Source organism: Podarcis liolepis (genome assembly GCF_965112155.1).
Source record: "Podarcis liolepis genome assembly, chromosome: 17".
Lineage (NCBI taxonomy): Eukaryota > Metazoa > Chordata > Lepidosauria > Squamata > Lacertidae > Podarcis > Podarcis liolepis.
In genome coordinates this window covers 10,838,408-10,859,123 of record NC_139571.1, presented here as the reverse complement: position 1 = coordinate 10,859,123, position 20,716 = coordinate 10,838,408, and the positions used below count along the sequence as shown (strand labels likewise).

Genomic DNA, 20,716 nt, shown 5'->3' with positions numbered 1-20,716 from the left:
AAAAAAACTGTACTTGCATTCACAAAATAATGACTTATCCTTTATATTAGATGTCATGGAAGTGGAATTTACACACATATAAAAAACGCTGTGAAAATGCTTTTACAAAAAAACATTTTGAAAAATACATTGAATTTTGTATAGCTCACCATCGCCATCTAGTGTCACATTTGTATATTGCCCTTTACAGCACATTTAAAACGATTTATTTGCAGCTGTGTAGCTGAGTCGGGGGACAGGATCTGTCCTAAAGCACAATTTCCACAGATGATGGTGACGTGCAAATAAGCAAAATGAAACATTTTACAAATCCCTAGATTCAGAAATTTCTGAAGCATCATACCAATAAAATAAAGCTGTGCTATGTGCAGATTGTAGAAGAACAAACAGGACAGTAACAGCACACTGAGCATGTTTCAGTGAAATAAGCAAGTTCACATTCATTTCCCAGACTGCTTCAGAACTTGTTTTGCCTGAAAACTTTCGTTTTCTTTGCATTCTGTTTTGACTGAGAGAATAGGGTGTGCCATTTTAGGGTGGGGGGTGAAATTTAATTTTAGCAGATTTCTTCATTGAGGAATCCTAAAAATATGTTCTTGGGTGTGAGGAATTCAAATCATCTTATTTTTGTGACTGGACAACATTTAGCTTGGTAAAGTCTACAGCTGGCGAAGAAGCACATCAACTGTTTTGGAAAACCAAAGAATTTACCTTCTGAAAATGTCCTGTAATGCTAAATAAGAAGAAACAATAAAAACAATATATAATATATAGAAATAATATCAATTTAATTGCAAGTACTGGGCAATCATTTTTAAAGATTTCTGTGCAATTTTACGCACAATAAAAGATATTAATTTTACCCAAATATATTTTGAATTCCCAAGTCATGTTACAAATTTTTAGCACCCCTCATTCAGGAGATGAAGTGAGCCGGGAAGTGATTTTTGTGGTGCCGAAAAAGCTGGGGGCATGATGGCAATGTTGGCGACTGCACCTCACTGAACAGAAGCTGTCCCTCACAGATCCAGATGTTTCCCATCAGGCCACAATTCTTCATATCTCCACGACTGGACTCGTTTTGTTGCCAAGAGCTACCAAAACCCAAGCAAAACAGCATCACATACCAGATACCCCAACGATTCCTCAAAACTATTAAGGTTTCAGTAAAGCAACAAGTCAAATAGTTTAATCAAGTGAAATCATTGTGTGTGTTTTTTTTGGGGGGGGGGATAGCCTGAGAACTCGTTTTTCTGCCCATGACCAAGCACTATATCACTTTGCTTGTGTAGGGAGTATGCCAGGCCACTTAAAGTCCCAAACGTTAGAGGACTGTTTGCTTGAGCCAGAAATATCCACTTGGCGGCAGGATCAGGGCTGGATTTAGGTTGGATGAGGCCCTAAGTTACTGAAGGTAATGGGGCCTTTTATATGTCCAGCAGCCCTTTGTCAACAACAAATTGTCGCTGCTTTTTGTGTTGAATATATGCTATATGGTAATGTAGGAAGCTAATAGGTATCTAAAGCCATTTGCACATAATAACATATGTATTTTATCAAAGTAATTGTTGAACTGAAATACAATTAAGAAGTATATTAATAGGTAAAGGTAAAGGGACCCCTGACCATTAGGTCCAGTCGTGACCGACTCTGGGGTTGCGGCGCTCATCTCACTTTATTGGCCAAGGGAGCCGTACAGCTTCTGGGTCATGTGGCCAGCATGACTAAGCCGCTTCTGGCGAACCAGAGCAGCACACGGAAACGCCGTTTACCTTCCTGCCGGAGCGGTACCTATTTATCTACTTGCACTTTGACGTGCTTTCGAACTGCTAGGTGGGCAGGAACAGGGACCGGGCAGTGGGAGCTCACCCGGCTGACCTTCTGATCAGCAAGCCCTAGGCTCTGTGGTTTAACCCACAGCGCCACCCGTGTCCCGTAAGTATATTAATAGTGAAATACAATTAAGAAGAAGTACATTAATAGTGAAATAATGATTAAGCTCTAACTTAAAATGATTTTGGCAATAACAAAAGTTCCTTTAGAAACACAATTTACTCATAATCTAGTCTCTAGAAACTTGCCATAGCATGAAATAATAATAGGTGTAAATATATGGTGCAAACTATATTATAAATAGCAGAATGTAGGCACCCTATATATAGAAATGAGCAAACCAGTGATATTTTAGGGAGCAGGCTAGCAGGCGGGGCCCATTACTTACAACATAGGAGCCTACACAACACAAAACACTGTTGCTGTATGTAGGTTTTATTTTGTTTGTTTTTTTATCTTATATTTTGGAAATGAACATCCAGGTTTTTTTCCTTTTAATTTTTTTTGGGCCCCCCCCCAAGAGAGTGGGACCCTAAGCTATAGCTTGTTTAGCTTATATGTAAATCCGGCACTGGGAAACTGGGAAGAAGAAAGACTTGGTTTGACTAGGTTGCCTACCTTTCTTCCCTCTCATGCTACAGGGTGTCCTCCATGCCCAGTGGTGCTTACGGCCCTTTGGACTGGTGGGGCAGAAGGCAGGGAAACCAAGGGTGGATCTACACACAGGGGGAAAAACAAGTCATAAATTAAATCGTTATTTTAGGGGGGAAATGCTATGTAAAATCACATAGAAAAGTTTTGTGCTCTACAGTGCCATCTGGTATTGCATGTTTATAACACATTCATAACACTGAGACCCAGCTCTACCTCTCTTTTAAATCAGAACCAGTGAAGACGGTGAATGTCCTGTGTGAGTGTCTGGAGGCGGTTGGAGAATTCAATTGAGATTGAATTCTGAAAAGATAGAAGTACTGTTTTGGGGGGACAGGGGGCAGGCAGGTGTGTGGGGCTCTCTGGTCCTGAACGGGGAAACTGTGCCCCTGAAGGACCAGGGGCGCAGCCTGGGAGTCATTTTGGACTCATAGCTGTCCATGGAGGTGCAGGTCAATTCTGTGTCCAGGGCAGCTGTTTATCTGAGCCGTGCCAACCCCAAAACAGATGCTGATGAGTTTTAGCATCCTTCTTTGCTGAGCTTTTTGAGAGCCAGAGTGTCTGCAGACAGAAATGGTTGCAGTACAACAGGAACATGTCTCGGGATGGGAAGGACACAAATAGCATGTTTAGCTGTCGGTTCACCCACCCCAGACACTCCCAGTGTCCCTATTTTCCAGGGACGGTCCCGGAATTACAGATGCTACTCCAGTTTCTGATTTGATCCCGGAAAGTCCCGCTTTCCCTTCGGATCTCCCAATTTTCATCAGAGAAATATTGGAGGGTATGGAGTTATGCGACCGCCGAGCCAAAGAGATAAGTAACTACATGGCCTTCAGAAGACATCTGAAGGCAGCCCTGTATTGGGAAGTTTTTTTTCATGTTTCATGTTTTATTGTGCTTTTATATATGTTGGAAGCCACCCAGAGTGGCTGGGGCAACCCAGGTAGAAGGGTTATTATTATTATTATTGTTGAATAAAAAGGTAAAGGACCCCTGACCGTTAGGTCCAGTTGAGACCGACTCTGGGGTTGCGGCGCTCATCTCGCTTTATTGGCCAAGGGAGCCGGTGTACAGCTTCCAGGTCATGTGGCCAGCAGGACTAAGCCGCTTCTGGCGAACTAGAGCAGCACATGGAAATGCCGTTTACCTTCCCCGCTGGAGCGGTACCTATTTATCTACTTGCACTTTGACATGCTTTCAAACTGCTAGGTGGGCAGGAGCAGGGACTGAGCAACGGGAGCTCACCCTGTCGCAGGGATTCGAACCGCCGACCTTCTGATCGGCAAGTCCTAGGCTCTGTAGTTTAAACACCACTTATTTTCATTGGAGAAATGTTGGAGGGCATGCCGTCCTCCTTGGGCGCTGAAAGGGGGAAGTACCCTGTCAGGACTCACTGCTGCAGATGTTTTGGCGGGTGCCGTAGGTGACCCAGCGACTCCAGGGCCCGTTGCCGTCAAACAGCATCACCACCCGTTCAAGACTGTTGCCGTAGTTGAAATACAGATCTTTGCCCTCCAGGGCCAGCAGATCGTGATCGCGGCATTCCCACCGCTGGAGCGGGTTCGTCCCATTGCAGGGTTCCAGACGGACGGTCTCCTTTCTTTTGGCCTTGGGTGCTGCTACGCAGAGCAGTGAATCAACGTGAAGGAGGAGGCCTCTGGAGAACCACCGAAAATGCTGCAGCCAGTTCCTAGTGTCACAGGGCGCTTGTGTGAGAGAGCTGGGCTCCTTCCTCGTCACACAATGACTGCGGTTCTCATTGTACAGCAAGAAGGAGCTGGGGACTGGCAAGGGGAACAGAGTTAGCATGGAGTAATGACAGCAGCCAGAGGCAGGCAGGCAGTGAATAGACAAGAAGAGGAAAGGGACTGAGAGCGAGAGAACAAATGGAGTCAGGTCTCTGCAGCTTCTTACCAGAGAACAGGACTGAGACAGTAAAGTACAGTCATGCCTCAGGTTACAGCCGCTTCAGGTTGCATTGTTTTGGGTTGCGGACCGCCGAAACCTGAAAGTACTGGAACAGGTTCCTTCCAGGTTTCAGCGGTCGTGCATGTGCAGAAGCGCTAAATCGAGCTTTGCACATACGCAAAAGCGCCGAATCGCAACCCGCGCATGAGCAGACACGGGTTGCAAACATGCATCCCGCACGGATCACATTCGCAACCCGAGCACTCACTGTATATCAAGTGCTAGACAAAGCAACAGTCCAGGCTAGGCATCGATAACCAGTAAAAAGGTAAAGGTAAAAAGGACCCCCGGATGGTTGAGTCCAGTCAAAGGCAACTATGGGGTTGCAGCGCTCATCTTGCTTTCAGGCCGAGGGAGCCGGCGTTTGTCCACAAACAGCTTTCCGGGTCACGTGGCCAGCAGGACTAAACTGCTTCTGGTGCAACGGGACACATTGACGGAAGCCAGAGTGCACGGAAATGCCATTTACTTTCCCGCCACAGCGGTACCTATTTATCTACTTGCACTGGCGTGCTTTCGAACTGCTAGGTTGGCAGGAGCTGGGACAGGAACAGGAGCTCACCCCGTCACGGGGATTCGAACTGATGACCTTCTAATCGGCAGGCCCAAGAGGCTCAGTGGTTTAGACAAACAGCACCACCCACGTCCCTGTAGCCAGTGAAGACTATTTAGAACAGCATCTGCCAATGTTCAGAATTCACTCAACATTTCAATTTCAATATAGCCATTTTAAATTAGCATTAAACATATGTTTTTTTAAGTACGGCAAGGCTTAAAATATAGACATTTTGACAGAAATGATGACTGGCCCTGACAATATATTGTAATATTTTTAGTAGGCAGAGAGTAACGATGAGAAACAAATACGGGGCTTAATTTTATCTTCGAAATGTGTTCCAAAAATGGATTAAGGGAGCCCCTTTTCCCGTATATGTATTGGCTTGAGGAGGGCATGACAAAATGTGTTAATTTTGTGGGAAGCTATCTTCCAGAACATTCAAACCCAGTCTATGATTCTTGGAGATTTTGTGGATTTCCAGTGAGATGTTATTGGCGCTATTAATCTTGCACCTAACTAATAAGTTTGGGACTAATTGCCAGCTCAGATGTTGCTATATTCCTTAGCAATATTCTGAGTTAGGGCTTGGGGCTGGGTGATGTCTTGGGGTCCTTACCATACTTGTGATTCTGTGATTGTAGGAGTGGGTTTTGCTGAGCTGGTGGCTCCATTTTTTATAGGACTGCTGGAAATTATCCTATCCTAGCTGGGGAAGCAGGGCATTTCAAACTTGTCAACTTTCCAATTCCAAAAAATGAGGGGTGATAAAAAGTTGTAAAATGACTCAGGAATCTAAAAGATATTTTGGTTAAACTGATATAACTTAGTTCTGCTTGGTAAATAAAATGTGTGTAAAATCGCATAGAAATCATTAAAAATGATTGCCAAGTACTTACAGTTATGTTATATATTTATATTAGTTTGAATTATATGTTATATATATATTATATTACCTGACACTTTCAAAAGGTAAAAATTTAAATTATTTGGTTTTCTCAAAGCAGTTTATTTGCTTCTTATTCAGATGTAGACTTGGTAAGCTAAATGTTGTCCTGGCAAAAAAATAATAACAGATTTGATTTCCTCACACCCAAAAACATGTTTTTAACACCCCCTCGCTGACAAAATTTGCAAAAATTAAGTTTCACCCCCTAAAATGACATGTCCTGTTGGGATATTCTCTCTTTTGCAGGCAAATGGTCCCCAGTGACTAGGGAATGTCTAAGGTGGCTTTGCAAAGGGAGCTGCCTCTTTCCCCTACTCCCAGCTGGGGAAAATGAATGTAAGCATGGAGTCCTTCGAAAGAACAATAGATCTGCAGAGTGAGAAGGATGAGATAGATGGGGAGGCTGTAAGGAAACGTACAATTCCTTGTCAACTACTCTAGAGGCTTTTGGTTCTGGCAAAATAGCCACGTGCTTGCCACTAAAACAATATTTAGTGAGTACTATTCTCCTCACTGCAAGTTCGTAGAATAGAAACCTACTGTAATAATAGAGCTTAGACTCTTGTCCATGTTCAATCTGACCATCTAGTTTAGAATTTGAATAAAGCAGTCCCAGATACATCTATGGATAATCTGGTCAAGCCGTCGGGGTGCTTGAACTGCTCCAAAACTGAACTGGAGATCATCAAAGTTTGGTTTGAAGGAGCTCATGAAATCTGAAGCTCTCACCTGCAGGCAAAAGGAAAAGTCCTGCTAACTGCAGATGGTGACAGCAGTCACGAAATTAAAAGACGCCTGCTTCTTGGGAGAAAAGCAATGACAAACCTAGACAGCATCTTAAAAAGCAGAGACATCACCTTGCCAACAAAGGCCCATATAGTTAAAGCTATGGTTTTCCCATAGTGATGTATGGAAGTGAGAGCTGGACCATAAAGAAGGCTGATTGCTGAAGAATTGATGCTTTTGAATTATGGTGCTGGAGGAGACTCTTGAGAGTCCCATGGACTGCAAGAAGTTCAAACCTCTCCATTCTGAAGGAAATCAGCCCTGAGTGCTCACTGGAAGGACAGATCCTGAAGCTGAGGCTCCAATATTTTGGCCACCTCATGAGAAGAGAAGACTCCCTGGAAAAGCCCTGATGTTGGGAAAGATGGAGGGAACAAGGAGAAGGGGACGACAGAGGACGAGATTGTTGGACAGTGTTCTCGAAGCTACCAGCATGAGTTTGACCAAACTGCGGGAGGCAGTGGAAGACAGGAGTGCCTGGCTTGCTCTGGTCCATGGGGTCACGAAGAGTTGGACACGACTAAACGACTAAACAAAAACAACAACAGAAACATGGAACAACCCCGAGGGATGTTTTTGGAACATGGAGCTTCTGACAGAGACAGTAAAAAGCAGCTCTGTAGGGTTGAAGAGACTAATTGCCGTTTAATATTAACTGAGACAATTGGTCAATTAATTGAGAAACACAATGAATTGTGATTGGGGTTAAAACATTTTGCCGACTGAGGCAAATGACAAAATGGCACCCTTCCCTTTCCAGAAGCTGACTGTGCTGACGGATGACTCTTACTTCAGCACTCATGATGGGATAGACTTCCCGGCTGCACCTGAGAATTGCAGAGATAATTCTTTACAGAATTATTTGGTCGTCCCTGGAGTCTTTTATTTCCCACCCATTTTGACACTTTAAACATCTGCATACTTCTAGATTCTCCTCAGCAAGCCCATCGTTCTCCCTCTTGTTTATTAGTGGTCCCCTGTTGGTTCCAGTCAGGGGCAGCCCAGCCCATTTTGCCACCCGAGGTGCCTTCTGCCGCCCTGCCTGCATCACCACTTCCGCCGCCTAAGGCAGCTGCTTCACCCTGCCTCATGGGTGGGCTGGCTCTGGTTCCAGCCAGCCACCTAGGCTGGCTATCAGCAGGTATATCGTTTTCAAACGAGAAGTAAAAGATATTTCACAGCCAAGCACATCACTGTTCTGCAGAGCTTTTGGGAAGTACCAAGACAGAACTTTTATTCTGCTCTCCAGAAAACCTGCACTCGTGCGCCTAGCCTGAAATGTGGAGCTGAGCACCACCTTCCAGCCTTGGGGCAGCGAGGGCAGAGCCAGGAGGTCTTGAGCTCCTCCACAAGGTCCGCCACAACTCCCACAGACACTCACCTGTCTCTTGGAGCTTCCTGTTCTCAGCACGCGTTTGCTCCAAAGCAGCAGACATCTTAGAATCTGTGCAGGGAGCCAACAAGAAGAAGTTAGTGCTGACCTTTAAAGCCCTAAATGGCCTCGGCCCCAGTATACCTGAAGGAGCATCTCCACCCTCCGAGGTCCAGCTCCAAGGGTCTTCTGGCGGTTCCCTCACTGCGAGAAGTGAGATTACAGGGAACCAGGCAGAGGGCCTTCTCGGTAGTGGCACCCGCCCTGTGGAACGCCCTCCCATCAGATGTCAAGGGAATAAACAACTACCTGACGTTTAGAAGGCATCTGAAGGCAGCCCTGTTTAGGGAAGTTTTTAATGTTTGGTGTTTTATTGTGTTTTTAATACAGTGGTACCTCGGGTTACAAACACCTCTGGTTACAAACACTTTGGGTTACAGACTCTGCTAACCCAGAAGTAGTACCACAGGTTAAGAACTTTACCTCAGGATGAGAACAGAAATTGTGCGGTGGTGGTGAGGCAGCTGTGGGAGGCCCCATTAGCTAAAGTGGTACCTCAGGTTAAGAACAGTTTCAGGTTAAGAAAGGACCTCCGGAACAAATTAAGTATGTAACCAGAGGTACTATTGTATTCTGTCGGGAGCCGCCCAGAGTGGCTGATGAAACACAGCCAGATGGGTGGGGTATTATTATTATTATTATTATTATTATTACAGTCATACCTCGGATTGAAGTTGCTTCAGGTTGAGTGCTTTCGGTTTGCGCTCCGCAGTGACCCGGAAGTAATGAAACGCGTTACTTCTGGGTTTCGCCGCTCGCGCATGCACATACAGTCAAAATGATGTCACACACATGCGCGGAAGCGGCAAATCACGATCCGCGCAGACCCGGATTGTGTTTACTTCAGGATGTGAACAGGACTCCGGAACGGATCCCGTTCGTATCCAGAGGTACCACATTATTATTATTATTATTATTACAGGCTGGCTGAAGGATCAGCGCCGGAGGCTACCTTCACAGTAGCAACTGGTGAAAAAGAAACTTTGAAGGCCCCGGGGTGCGTGTGTCAGTCTTAGCGGCGTTACCTAAAAGTGATATCCTATCACTGGCTTGAAAAGGGAGCGTGGTACTCACCAAGCCTCACTGACCAAGTGGCCATATGGAACTTACATCTGAAAGTGTCAACCATCACTTTTCGTACCATTTTAGTGCTCCCTTTCTTGGTTGCTGGTTTTTTTTAATCAGTGTATGCCAGGAAAATTGTTGCATAGAGTTAAGTTAACTCTCCCTAAACTCTCCCTCACTCTCTCACACACTGCTTCAATGCACTTCAATGTTGTGCAATTGACTATAATGCACTTTGAATGAAGCTCCACCTTGGGGAGTAGAGGAAACCGCTGTATACTGAGCTTAGCCCATGGTTCCTAACATGAGGCACACACCCCACAGGGGAGCAATTAGATTTTTAAGGGGGGCAATTTGGAAGCTTGTTTAGACCAAGTTAATGGCCTTTTCGGCCATTATTTGGCCATTATTCACTTTTTGAATAATAAGAATTATATGTCATGGTGGTGGGGGTATCAGGATTTTAGAGATGCTTAGGTGGGGCATGGCCAAAAAAAGGTTGGGAACCACTGGCTTAGACCACTGTCAGCCTACCTCAGTATTGTCTACACTGGCTGGCAGCAGCTTTTGGGGTTTCAGGCAGGGGTCTTTGTCAGCCCCACATGGAGGTGGTGTGAGGGGCCAAACCTGGGAGGAACCTATGGCATGCAAAGCATGCGCCCGACCACTAAACTATGCCTTTTCCCCAGCTGAGAATCCAGGCAGACACCCAGGGTCCCATGCATGTCTTCTGAATGATACAGGAAGAAAGTATATCAGTCAGGCAAACCCCTACCTGGCACCCCAGCAGCCTCTAGAGACCCAGCAGACCACTTACAGCGCATAATTCCCACAGCAAGCAGCAGCACGTTCAGGAACACCGAGGTAGCCAGCAGAGCAGCAACAGCTACTAAAACCACCTTGCGTGTCCAAGATGGCTTCCCAGCTGAGAAAGGGGGGGGGGGGAGAGAGAGAGAGAGAGAGAGAGAGAGAGAGAGAGAGTGTCATTCTGCCGGTTGTCCACCTCCGCTCTGCCACCAGCTTCCCCTCACCTGCCACACCAATCCCTGTGGTATCACAGAATTCTTTCTTCTTCTTCTTCTTCTTCTTCTTCTTCTTCTTCTTCTTCTTCTTCTTCTTCTTCTTCTTCACTCCTAGCCAAGTAAGATTGTCTTCTGTAAACAAGGTTTTAACAGTGAGTCCATAAGTGATCATGGAGGCCAATTCTGGATCCACACGACCTTCCACAGTGGGGACACAGGTTCCCAAGCAGGAGTTGAACACGGTGAGGGTTTGCCAAGCGTGCCTTCCTCTTAGCACGTTTCTCCCTTTCGTCCTGAGTTCAAGTGTCTTCAAAGCCCATGACACCTTTGGTAAAGGCTTTTCTCCTATTGGAGCACTTGCAGGCCAGTGTTTCCCTGTTGCCAGGGTTTATATTACATTTTTAAAAGATTTGCCTCAAGAGAGTCTTTCAACCTCTTTTGTTGACCACCAGCATTACGCTTTCCATTTTTAAGTTCAGAATAGGGTAGTTGCTTTGGAAGACGATAATCAGGCATCTGCAAAACATGACCAGTCCAACCAAGTTGATGTTGAAGAATCATTGCTTCAGTATCAATGGTGATCTTTGCTTCTTCCAGTACACTGACATTAGTTTGCCTGTCTTCCCAAGTAATGTGCAAAATTTTTCAGAGACACTGTTGATTTCAGAGACAATCTTTTGAGGAGCTGGAGATGGCGTTTATAAGTGGTCCATGTTTCACAAGCATACAGTAAGGTTAGTACAGTGGTGCCTCGCAAGACGAAATTAATTCGTTCCGCGAGTTTTGCCGTCTTGCGATTTTTTCCGTCTTGCGAAGCACGGTGTCGGGAAAGTTTTGGAAAAGCTTCAAAAATCACCAAAGTCTTCAAAAACCTCAAAAAAGGCTACCACACCGCGTTCTATGAGTTGCTCCTCGAAGTCAAGTCGCAACTGTATTAACAGTGTTAACAAAAAGGAAACAAACTTGCAAGACGTTTTCATCTTGCGAAGCAAGCCCATAGGGAAAATCGTCTTGCGAAGCAGCTCAAAAAACAAAAAACCCTTTCGTCTAATGAGTTTTCAGTCTTGCGAGGCATTCGTCTTGCGGGGCACCACTGTAGTACAATAGCTTTGTAAACAAGCATTTTGGTTTCCCTGCGAATGCCCTCAAACATTCTGCACCTCAATCGGGAGAAAGCTCAAAGGGTCCCAATCCTCTGCAATGCAGTCTTAACTCTATAAGTTTATTGCTTTGGGGCCATTTGCTATTTATTTGTTTCAGCAGCAGCAGCAGATTTTATGACACAAAAAAGGCAGTAGTAAGCAAACTAAAAAGGAAGCAACCTCCAAAATACAATTTAACAATGGGGGGAGTCTAGAACATTGGGGTTCATTGTAAAATACAACCCTGGGTTTGGGCGGGGTTGGGGGACGAATGGAGGTAAATGAAACCAGGCTCAAGAAATCATCTCCCTACAGCTGTTTTGGAACTACAACTCCCATCATCCCTAGCTAACAGGACCAATGGTCAGGGATGATGGGAATTGTTGTCCCAAAACAGCTGGATAGCCACGTTTGGCCATCACTGCCCTGCACAATATGGAAGGCTTCCCATTTCCTACTTTGCCCAAATCACTCTCCATTTTCTTATCTTTTCTTCCCCAAATAAAGATGTAGGTCCTTTGCATGGCCTTCTTAGTGACGAGGCTCCAATATTCTCCACTGCTAATGGGACCTCCCGGCTCCCCAGCCCACTGCCTAAAGAACAGCCCCAGGGCAATACGTGGTGACTTGTGAGTGAACTCCAGACCCCCTGAGGATCCCCCTGAAGCTCAGGCCGGACATACCTGGGTGCCATGGCGCAGCCACCTGTCCTCCTTGTTTGCCCTCCAAACTGGCCACAGCATCAAAGGGCTCATAGACACTCTCTTCCTCGGGGTACTCCTTGGTGCCTGCATGGAGGAAAGCAGGAGCTAAGTTAGGGCATTTCCAGACTGTCACTATTTTGGGGTGTCATCCGGTCACATACAGGCCAAGCCAGGTTGTGCATGTATTGTTGGTGATGTGCTTGACAAACTCACCTCCCTGCCAGAACCAGTCTTTTCGTGTTAAGGAAAAGGACAAGGAAATGCCTCTGTAAGTGTGGTCCCTGTGACCTCAATAACATACCGTATTTTTTGCACCATAACACTCACTTTTTTCCTCCTAGAAAGTAAGGGGAAATGTCTGTGCGTGTTATGGAGCGAATGCCTACGGGTGGCGGGGGGATCTACTGCAGTCGTGAGCAGAGGATCCATGGTTCCCCTTCCTTCCCTCCTCTGTGGCTCGCTTTGAAACAGCAAAGCGGGAGGAGAGCCGCAGAGTGGGGAGGAGAGAGGGACAGAGAGCCTGCTTGCTTTAAAGGAGCAAAGCGGGAGAGGAGAGGAGCCGCTTACACAAGTGTAAGCGGCTCCTGTCCAGTTGGCTCCTTTAAAGCAAGCAGGCTCTCTGTCCCTCTCTCCTCCCCACTCAGCTCGCTAAATTTTTTCAGCTCGCTAAGTTTTTCAGCTCGCTAAGCCGGGGATGAGCGGGGAGGAGGGAGAAAAGCAGAGCCTGTTTGCTTTAAAGGAGCAAAGTGGGAGAGGAGAGGAGCCTTTTCCCCTTATACCCCTCTTCTTCATTATTAGCAGCATCCTTCTCCACACACCCCACACGTGCTCCTTGTCCCTTGAGTGCTTTTCCTTCCCTCCCCACTTAAAACGTGGTTACAAAGCATGGATCCACATGGATCCTCAGGATTTTTGCACTGGGTCACCCCAAATTCACCATCAGATCACATAGCATGTCCATGGCTACATCTTGCACCAAAAAAACCACGCACCCACTGTTGCCTGGGGCCGCAGTAGTGCAAAAATGTGGTTACAAAGCATGGATTCACATGGATCCTCAGGATTTTTGCATTGAGCTACTCCAAACTCCCTGTCAGATCACATGTCTGTGGCCACAGCATGAACCACAAAAATCATACATCCACTGTTTCGTTTAGAATATTTTTTTTCTTGTTTTCCTCCTCTAAAAACTACGTGCGTGTTATGGTCTGGTGCGTGTTATAGAGCGAAAAATACGGTACCTTCCAACATTTCTCCAATGGAAAATGGGACATCCTATTCCTTAATAATAATAATTTTACTATTTATACCCCACCCATCTGACTGGGTTGCCCCAGCCATTCTGGGCGGCTCCCAACATATAAATAATAATAATAAAACATTAAAAAACCCTTCCCTGTACAGGGTTGCCTTCAGATGGCTTGGGGGTCAGAAAACTCAGGTCTCCGATGAAAATACGGATGTCCTAAGGAAAAGTGGGACATTCCAGGATCAAATGAGAAACCGGGGAAGATTCTGTAAATCTAGAACCGTCCCTGGAAAATAGGGATATTTGGAGGGTCTGACAGTGAACCTGTTGTGGTCTGTACAAAAAACTAACTGAAAAAAGCACTTTGCATCAAGTTAACCTAACATTTGTGTGAAGAGAGAAGCTGAAATTCCATTGCGGGGGGGGGGGGCACAGATTATGCAAACCATGCAAAAACTGTGTGTTGTTTAATTCATTTAATTCATTGTGCTTTTGCTGCACATTAAGTTAAAACGCCTCTCACTCCCTAACCCTTCCCCATGTCTGCTTTGCAGCTATTTCAGCCAAAGTGTCACTCAAATGTAAAGCAGTTAAGAGACTTCTCTGCCATGGGAAGTGGAGTGTTGGTTCTGTGTTTTGCCAGCTGTGCTTCAGTTGCCTGTCCGACTCCTTCAAGGCTTTGGGCTTCTCAGGAAACCTGGGAGTATTTTGCCTTTGGTGTGGAAGCAGACTCTGCCTCTTGATACCCAAATCCAAAAACCTAACCCATTGGGCAAGAGCGGTTGTTGGCTTTCATGGACAAAGAAATGTTTTTGAATTCAACTAGAGTCATAAACCTTTTGGGGCAAAGCTTTCCAAACTGTGTGTTGCGACATGTTAAGTGTGTCGGCTGCAGTGTGTAGGTGTGTTGTGTGAATGCTCCCCAGAGCTGGAAAGGGTTTAGATTAACCTTTCGTTTGCCAGCAAAACTGAATTGCTTTATTTTTCTGTGTATAACATGCCTCCTCCCCTGTATAATTTGGGACTCCAGATTGAGAAAATGGGGGGGAGATTGCCCAGTTGTTTAGCTTTTGGGGGGAGGGAGGGGGGGTTGCTGAATATCACTCACCCACAGGACCGCCACAACCACATCAACAAAACCACCCATCATCGGCACGCCCGCCTAACAAAAGCAAGTGCCAATCACCCCACCCAATTGCTGCAGCAGTCAATAGCCAGTGGAGTTTGCCACACCCACAAAAACGCCGCTTACAATCTCTTGTTACCGGCAGCCACCAAACGCCAGTCTCACCTCTCCACTATCCGTGTATAAAATGACCCCCCCAATTTTAAGCATAATTTCTAAATAAAATAACCTCATCTTATACACAGAAAAATACGGTACCATGTCATGAAACGGTGCATGTCCAGAAAGTGTGCCACCGACATGAAAAAGTTTGGAAAGCTCTGCTTTAGGGCTAGACCATTATCAGGGGTCTGCCGCGCCTACAGAAGTTGTGTGCCGTTGGGAGAAAATAAGTGGGCACAATTAGGGATGGGGGGGGGGGAGAGATAAAAACACAACAGCCTTGGTTGAAGCTGCATCCTGTACGGAGCTAGGAATGGAGGCAGGAGTAAGATCATCAACTCTGGGATTGCTCCACCAGGACCCTTGCCATCTCCTAATAATCCTCAGCAATGGACCCTTTTCCTATGCACCTCACTCTGTTTATTTATTAAAGATTTTCTTGATTTACAAAAGTGTGTGCAATGTCTCTCTCTCTCTCTCTCTCTCTCTCTCTCTCTCTCTCTCGTATCCCCCCCCCCATGTAACATTTTTACAAATCAGTTTCATTTGTTGAGACATTAGAAAGAAAAGGGGGAAAGTGGTGGTGGGGGATAGATGGGTGGGGGTGGCGATGTTTCTATTTTACTTACTATATGTAGGGTTTGGTGTCAGTGTTGCTTGTGCAGGTTCTTTGCTGTTCACTTGTGTTGCTTGGGTGGTGAGAGAGGTTAGGGTTGGCCTAGGGTGTGGTTATTCATTTGTGGTTGGCTGTGGTGGTCTTTGTTTTCATGTGTGAGTAGGGTGGAAATTACCCTAGAATTGGCCTTACTAAACATCTCCCAAGACAACAATGAGCATTTACACCACAAAGAACTCATAACCCACCTACTTTCAGCAGCCAGAAGCATCATAGCCAGACACTGGAGAGACCTATCAGGTGTAAGCATGGACCAATGGTACCAAATAGTATGGGAAACAGCCCTACTAGAAAAATTAACCAATAAACTGAAACTGACATGGGGACAAATAGAAGAAGACGCCTTTACCCCGGTATGGCTCCCCTTTATCACATACACAGCCCAACAAGACAATGACAAAAATCCACCAACAGCATACAAATCAATATGGCTAAGCACATACCTGCTTGACTCCTCTGCTCAGGGGCCTTTGGGTCTTCTAGCCCAAGGTCAACATTTCTGTAGAGTCCCTTCCACGATGCCATCACAGCAGAAGGCTCCTTGGAAAGCCCAACAGAGGATGCTTGCCGGCTGATAAACAGAGAGCTGGGGGCCAAAAGGCAAGGCGCAGGAGGATGCCACAAAGACCATGGCTGGCTTCCAGGAAGGAAATGATGCATTCAAAGGATGGCTCTCAGGTCCTCGCTGCAAAGTGCAACCAATGAGACCTCTCCCATGGTGCCCTAAACTAGACAGCGGCTGTTTGGTGGGCAAATGCTGGTTGCCACCACCTGATGGTCGAAAGCTGAGATCTTGAGAGAGGAACCCCAGACAGAGCTTCAAATTTAATTTAAAATTTCCTATTTTTTTGGTGTTGTGTGTGTATGTACGCAAAGAACAAAAAAACCAAAACGAACACTTTTGGTAATGTATTATCAACCAGCCAATAACCACATATCAGCATTTCACAGAACTGTTTTAGCTCACACAGCAAAAGTCCATTTCTTCACATCAGCCCAGTTTACTCACGGGCCTGCCTAATCTGCATTCAACCCTGAGTGAATCTACTTCCTTCCTCCCAAATGACTCCATCCTATGGCACTATCTCTGTTTGAAAGGGATATATTTGCATGCAGCAGCCTTGCAGTTCACTGCTGCAAACAAGGCTCTCTGGATGAGGGTGGATGTTTTCCGTGAAATTTAAAGCCAAAGGCTTTCTCCGTAAGTGTTAAACCATCTTGAACACGGGCTTGCTTTTAAGCTGGGACTGGAACTGTTAGGTGTCTTCCGGACAACGTGTTTCTTGAGCGTTCATCCCGACTTGCTTGCACAAAGTTTGCAGGGAGGGTTCACAATGTCAGATGCTTATTGAAATTATTTCCGGTTTGGTTAAAAGACATTGTGTCAAGCAACTGTTAGGTCAATGCATTTTCCAGTCACTTTTCTTACAGGTAGAAGTATTCTTGTTCTTTTCCAGCAGCAGCACCAGGTTCATTGCACAAGAATGCCAAACCTGAATCTGCTGGCGTGTGGATGAATCCTACCTGCATAACAGCAGCAATCTGCAGAGATTTCTGCCTTCGTGAGATATATATGGCAGCTGAGTGCATTGCCATATTACGATAATCATTGCCATTTTAAAGTGCAGCTTAGGATTGAAATGTAAACAATTAAATGCCCAGGTGCATACAATAGTACTAGTCAATCTCCTTTATGGGTTGACAACCATCCTTTTCCAGTAGGAAGTCATGCAGTGCCAGCAGCTGTAGAGGTCCGGGCAGAGGATTAGTTTGGCGGTCAAGTCTTGCTATGGTTTTAACCTTCTAGCAAAGAGGAACACTCAGGCAGCAAAACAGTTTTCTTTGGATTAAATGTTTGCCTATCAAGTTGCTGCTGTGCTGATCACATTGGACAAAGTGTTGGTGGTGCTGACCTTTAAAGCCCTAAACCAGGGGCCAGAAAACTTTTTCAGCAGGGGGCCGGTCCACTGTCCCTCAGACCTTGTGGGGGGGTGGGGGGCCTGACTATATTTTGAAAAAAAGAAAAGAAAAAAGAACGAATTCCTATGCCCCACAAATAACCCAGAGATGCATTTTAAATAAAAGCACACATTCTACTCATGTAAAAACTTGCTGATTCCCAGACCGTCCACAGGCTGGATTTAGAAGGAGATTGGGCCGGATCCAGCCCCTGGGCCTTAGTTTGCCTACCCATGCCCTAAATGGCCTCGGCCCAGTATACCTGAAGGAGCATCTCCAGCTGAGGTCCAGCTCTGAGGGCCTTCTGGTGGTTCCCTCACTGCGAGAAGTGAGGTTACAGGGAACCAGGCAGAGGGCCTTCTCGGTAGTGGCACCCGCCCTGTGAAACACCCAGATGACCCCCGTAGGATATCGACAAAAAAGCTGTGCCAAGGAGAGGAGGCAAGGTGCGGCAAGATCTCACCTGCCACCCCAAGAAACCACAGACTCACCTGGGTCACCCATCTGCGTCAATACAGCACACATCCAACATGAATAGATTTTTAAAAAATCAGTCCATGTTGCTTCCTGGGTAAGGGTGGCTCATGTGAGCCCCCTTGTTTCCACCCCAGGAGACCTGGTCTGCATGGCCAATGGAAATGGTAGTTCAGGGACATCTGGAAAGACACAGGTTAGATACCCACCCCCTGCACTAGAGGTTGGGGGTCAGCAATAGGGGGAGAGGCTGCTAAGTGCTTATTTGAGTGCTGGGCCGGAAGGAAGGGAAGATCCTGGGTGCACAAGATAGGGAGGAAAAGCACATTGCTTGGGCCTGCACAGGAAGCTGCCTCTGTCTAATCAGCAGCCTGGTTCTTGCCCGATGCCAAGAAGTCAAGCCCAGAATCAGAAGAGGTGGCGGAAACAGCCAGCTGCCCTGGTGGCCGTGTGCCTCTTATCACTTCTCCCGCCCTGTGTCCTGTCCCCCTTTCCACCCAGCTGGCTGCACTGCTGACAATCAGTCACACACAGGCACACATACACAAAGTGCCATCCAAGCACAGAATCCCAGAGGCTGGAGCCAAGCTTTGACATTTAACCTTTTCAGGCTCTATTCCTGCCACCTGGCAGCCTGATCTTTATCTCCACTCCCCACTGGTATTGCATTTCTAGCATGCATTTCTATTTATTGCATTTCTAAACGGCTCAGGACCGCAATACCTCAAGGGCCGCCTCTTTCTATATGAACCTACCCAGACTCTGAGATCATCTTCTGAGGCCCTGCTCCGTGTGCCTCTTCCTTGAGAGGTTGGCAACATGAGAACAGGGCCTTCTCTGCAGTGGCTCCCCGTCTGTGGAATGCTCTCCCCAGGGAAGTTCGCCTGGCGCCTTCATTATACACCTTTAGGCACCAGGCAAAAACGTTCCTTTTTAATCAGGCCTTTGGTTGATCCAATTCACATCCTATGCCCTTTAAAAATGTGTTTTTGGGTGGGTTGTTTTTATTTTTATTAGGTATTTTGTGGTTTTGCATCTTGATTTTATTCTGTGAACCGCCCTGAGACCCCCAGGTATAGGGCGGTGTATAAATTCTAAATAAATAAATAAATAAATAAATAATCTCAGAGGCCTAAGATTCAATTGCCCTTTCTCTTACCCTACCTGTCAGCTGCCTACCTTGAAAGCTCCTTTTTTGCAGAATGCTTCAGAATAATCTTCTTGAAAGAAGGGTGGCTCTGAAGGTGCCCTCAATCTTGGGGGCAACTTGGTGCCTCTGTTTTCTTGTAATACTTTATGGTCCCAGGATATGTATGGTTTGAATGCGGATGAGCAGACCTGGGTCTGGCCAAGGCCTGGATGGGGGCCTGCCAGACAACCACACGGGCAGCACTTTTGCATTCCAAGGGGAAAGGGAATAAATAAATACAGTACCTGATAAACACCCCCCTCCCCGCCAAACATAAGCCCTGCATTTCTTTCCTGCAAATCCAAAGCAAAGAAAAAGCGGGTTTTTCATTTGTTTCTTTTTTTCCTCCTTTTTAAATATAAAATAAAGAACAGTTTGTGTGGCCACAGCCCGAAACCTCAGGCAGGCTAGGAACATAAATGCCAAAGAGTGTGAGGGCTCAGCTCAAAGCAGGATTAAGTTAAGTCAACATAGGAACAAGGTATGTTTCTGTAACCCTATTCACGGCGGTGGTTCTTCCATAACTGTTAATGCTTTGACTAGGAATGCTCAGCATCGGAGAGAGCCTCCTTTTGTCAGGTCACTGTGCAAGGTCCCTCCCTAAGCTGGTTGGGCTAAAAGGGCAGTGCCTGGGGATGGGCAGGATTCGAAACCAGTCCCTCGTGGTACTAGACCAACGCAGGAGGAATCTGCAACGTCTTCTCCCTGGCCCCTTCCTAAAAATGGAGTGTAGTGTAAGTAAAATGCTGCCCTCTCCTCCCCTTCCCCACTCTCCGGCCCACTTCAGGGCTGTTTCAAGTAGGGGAAAGCTGGAGGAGAAAGGCCAAGGAACCCTGAAATCACTAGGCGCCAGAGGGGCCGGCTCCATCCCCACACCTGGGCAGGTAACTCTGAGCAGCATCTGCTTGGCAGCATCCTTCAGTTTGTGCTGGGAGGTCTACAGTTCCATCCAGCGGGTCACCTTCTGACGTGGCGCAAGAGGATCAAGGAACACACCAGGGCCCTGCAGGGATGCCAGCGTGCCTGCCAGCCAGGCAGCAAAAAGTTACAAACGGTGTGATCTGGAGGGCTCCTCGCTGCAGCTCCCAGGAGGGCAAGTGCAAGGTTTGGTCTCAGTTTCTCTAGCTCAAGTAGCAGCACCCCTCTCAGGGGGTGGGGGTAGTCGGAAGGGCAGCGGCTTCCTGATGAGTCCCACGGCGATATCGTAGGCTCTTTTCCTCATCCTGAAAGAAGGGGGAAATGCAGCTGTGAAACCAGCGTTTATGGAAGAGAACTGCAGAGAGGCATTGACTTGATGTGACATTCAGGATGCAATCAGGTATCGAAGGCGTGGCAACCGCAGGGCAATCTGGCAGGAGAACAGAAACCTTGCCATCATGGCAGACGCACCAGTGGGATGCTGTCAGGCTTCAAGGGAATCTGATCCCTCCCATGGAGGGCAGCCAAGAAGTAGACAACAAGAGTTCTTAAAAGGTAAAGGGACCCCTGACCATTAGGTCCAGTCATGGCCGACTGGGGGTTGCAGCGCTCATCTTGCTTTATTGGCCGAGGGAGCCGGCGTACAGCTTCCCAGTCATGTGGCCAGCATGACTAAGCCGCTTCTGGCGAACCAGAGCAGTGCACAGAAACGCTGTTTACCTTCCTGCCGGAGTGGTACCTATTTATCTACTTGCACTTTGGCGTGCTTTCGAACTGCTAGGTTGGCAGGAGCAAGGACCGAGCAACAGGAGCTCACCCCGTCACGGGGATTCAAACCGCCGACCTTCTGAT

The 20,716-nt window shown here is 46.6% G+C and overlaps 2 protein-coding genes across 15 annotated transcripts in view; both read right to left on the bottom strand.

The window, feature by feature from the left end:
- Positions 1–762: 762 nt before the first annotated feature.
- LOC310696949 (uncharacterized protein) lies at positions 763–16,137 on the bottom strand. 5 transcript variants are annotated; one of them, XM_083483171.1, is made up of 7 exons: positions 15,768–16,137; positions 12,091–12,195; positions 10,061–10,168; positions 8,128–8,190; positions 3,882–4,271; positions 2,452–2,549; positions 763–1,094 (listed from the first exon to the last, which is right to left on the bottom strand). In XM_083483171.1, the coding sequence occupies exons 1-6, from the start codon at positions 15,982–15,984 to the stop codon at positions 2,464–2,466; spliced, it is 969 nt and encodes a 322-aa protein (XP_083339297.1). In that variant the 5' UTR covers positions 15,985–16,137; the 3' UTR covers positions 763–1,094; positions 2,452–2,463. The 5 variants fall into 5 exon arrangements, with proteins under 5 accessions (XP_083339297.1, XP_083339296.1, XP_083339298.1 ...); XM_083483170.1 differs by having other exon boundaries at positions 10,019–10,168; positions 15,768–16,036; XM_083483172.1 differs by lacking the exon at positions 2,452–2,549 and having other exon boundaries at positions 10,019–10,168; positions 15,768–16,058.
- An 81-nt stretch (positions 16,138–16,218) lies between these two features.
- PNPLA6 (patatin like domain 6, lysophospholipase) overlaps positions 16,219–20,716 on the bottom strand; it is an 80,276-nt gene continuing 75,778 nt past the window's right edge. For 8 of the 10 annotated variants that reach the window (XM_083482906.1, XM_083482909.1, XM_083482908.1 and 5 more), the window contains one exon: positions 16,219–20,169. In XM_083482906.1, coding sequence (XP_083339032.1) covers positions 20,092–20,169 — 78 coding nt within the window. In that variant the 3' untranslated portion in view covers positions 16,219–20,091. The remainder of the gene's footprint in view (positions 20,170–20,716) is intronic. The other 2 variants (XR_014520769.1, XR_014520770.1) reach the window with 1 other exon arrangement.

Excerpts from the sequence above, each read along its gene's own strand:
- LOC310696949 (XM_083483170.1), bottom strand. The coding sequence starts at position 15,984 with ATGCATCATTTCCTTCCTGGAAGCCAGCCATGGTCTTTGTGGCATCCT. Across the intron at positions 10,169-12,090 it reads GGCTGCGCCATGGCACCCAG|CTGGGAAGCCATCTTGGACA; the intron begins GTATGTCCGGCC and ends CCCCTTTCTCAG. Across the intron at positions 2,550-3,881 it reads CCGCCAAAACATCTGCAGCA|ATCCACCCTTGGTTTCCCTG; the intron begins GTGAGTCCTGAC and ends CCCTGTGTGTAG.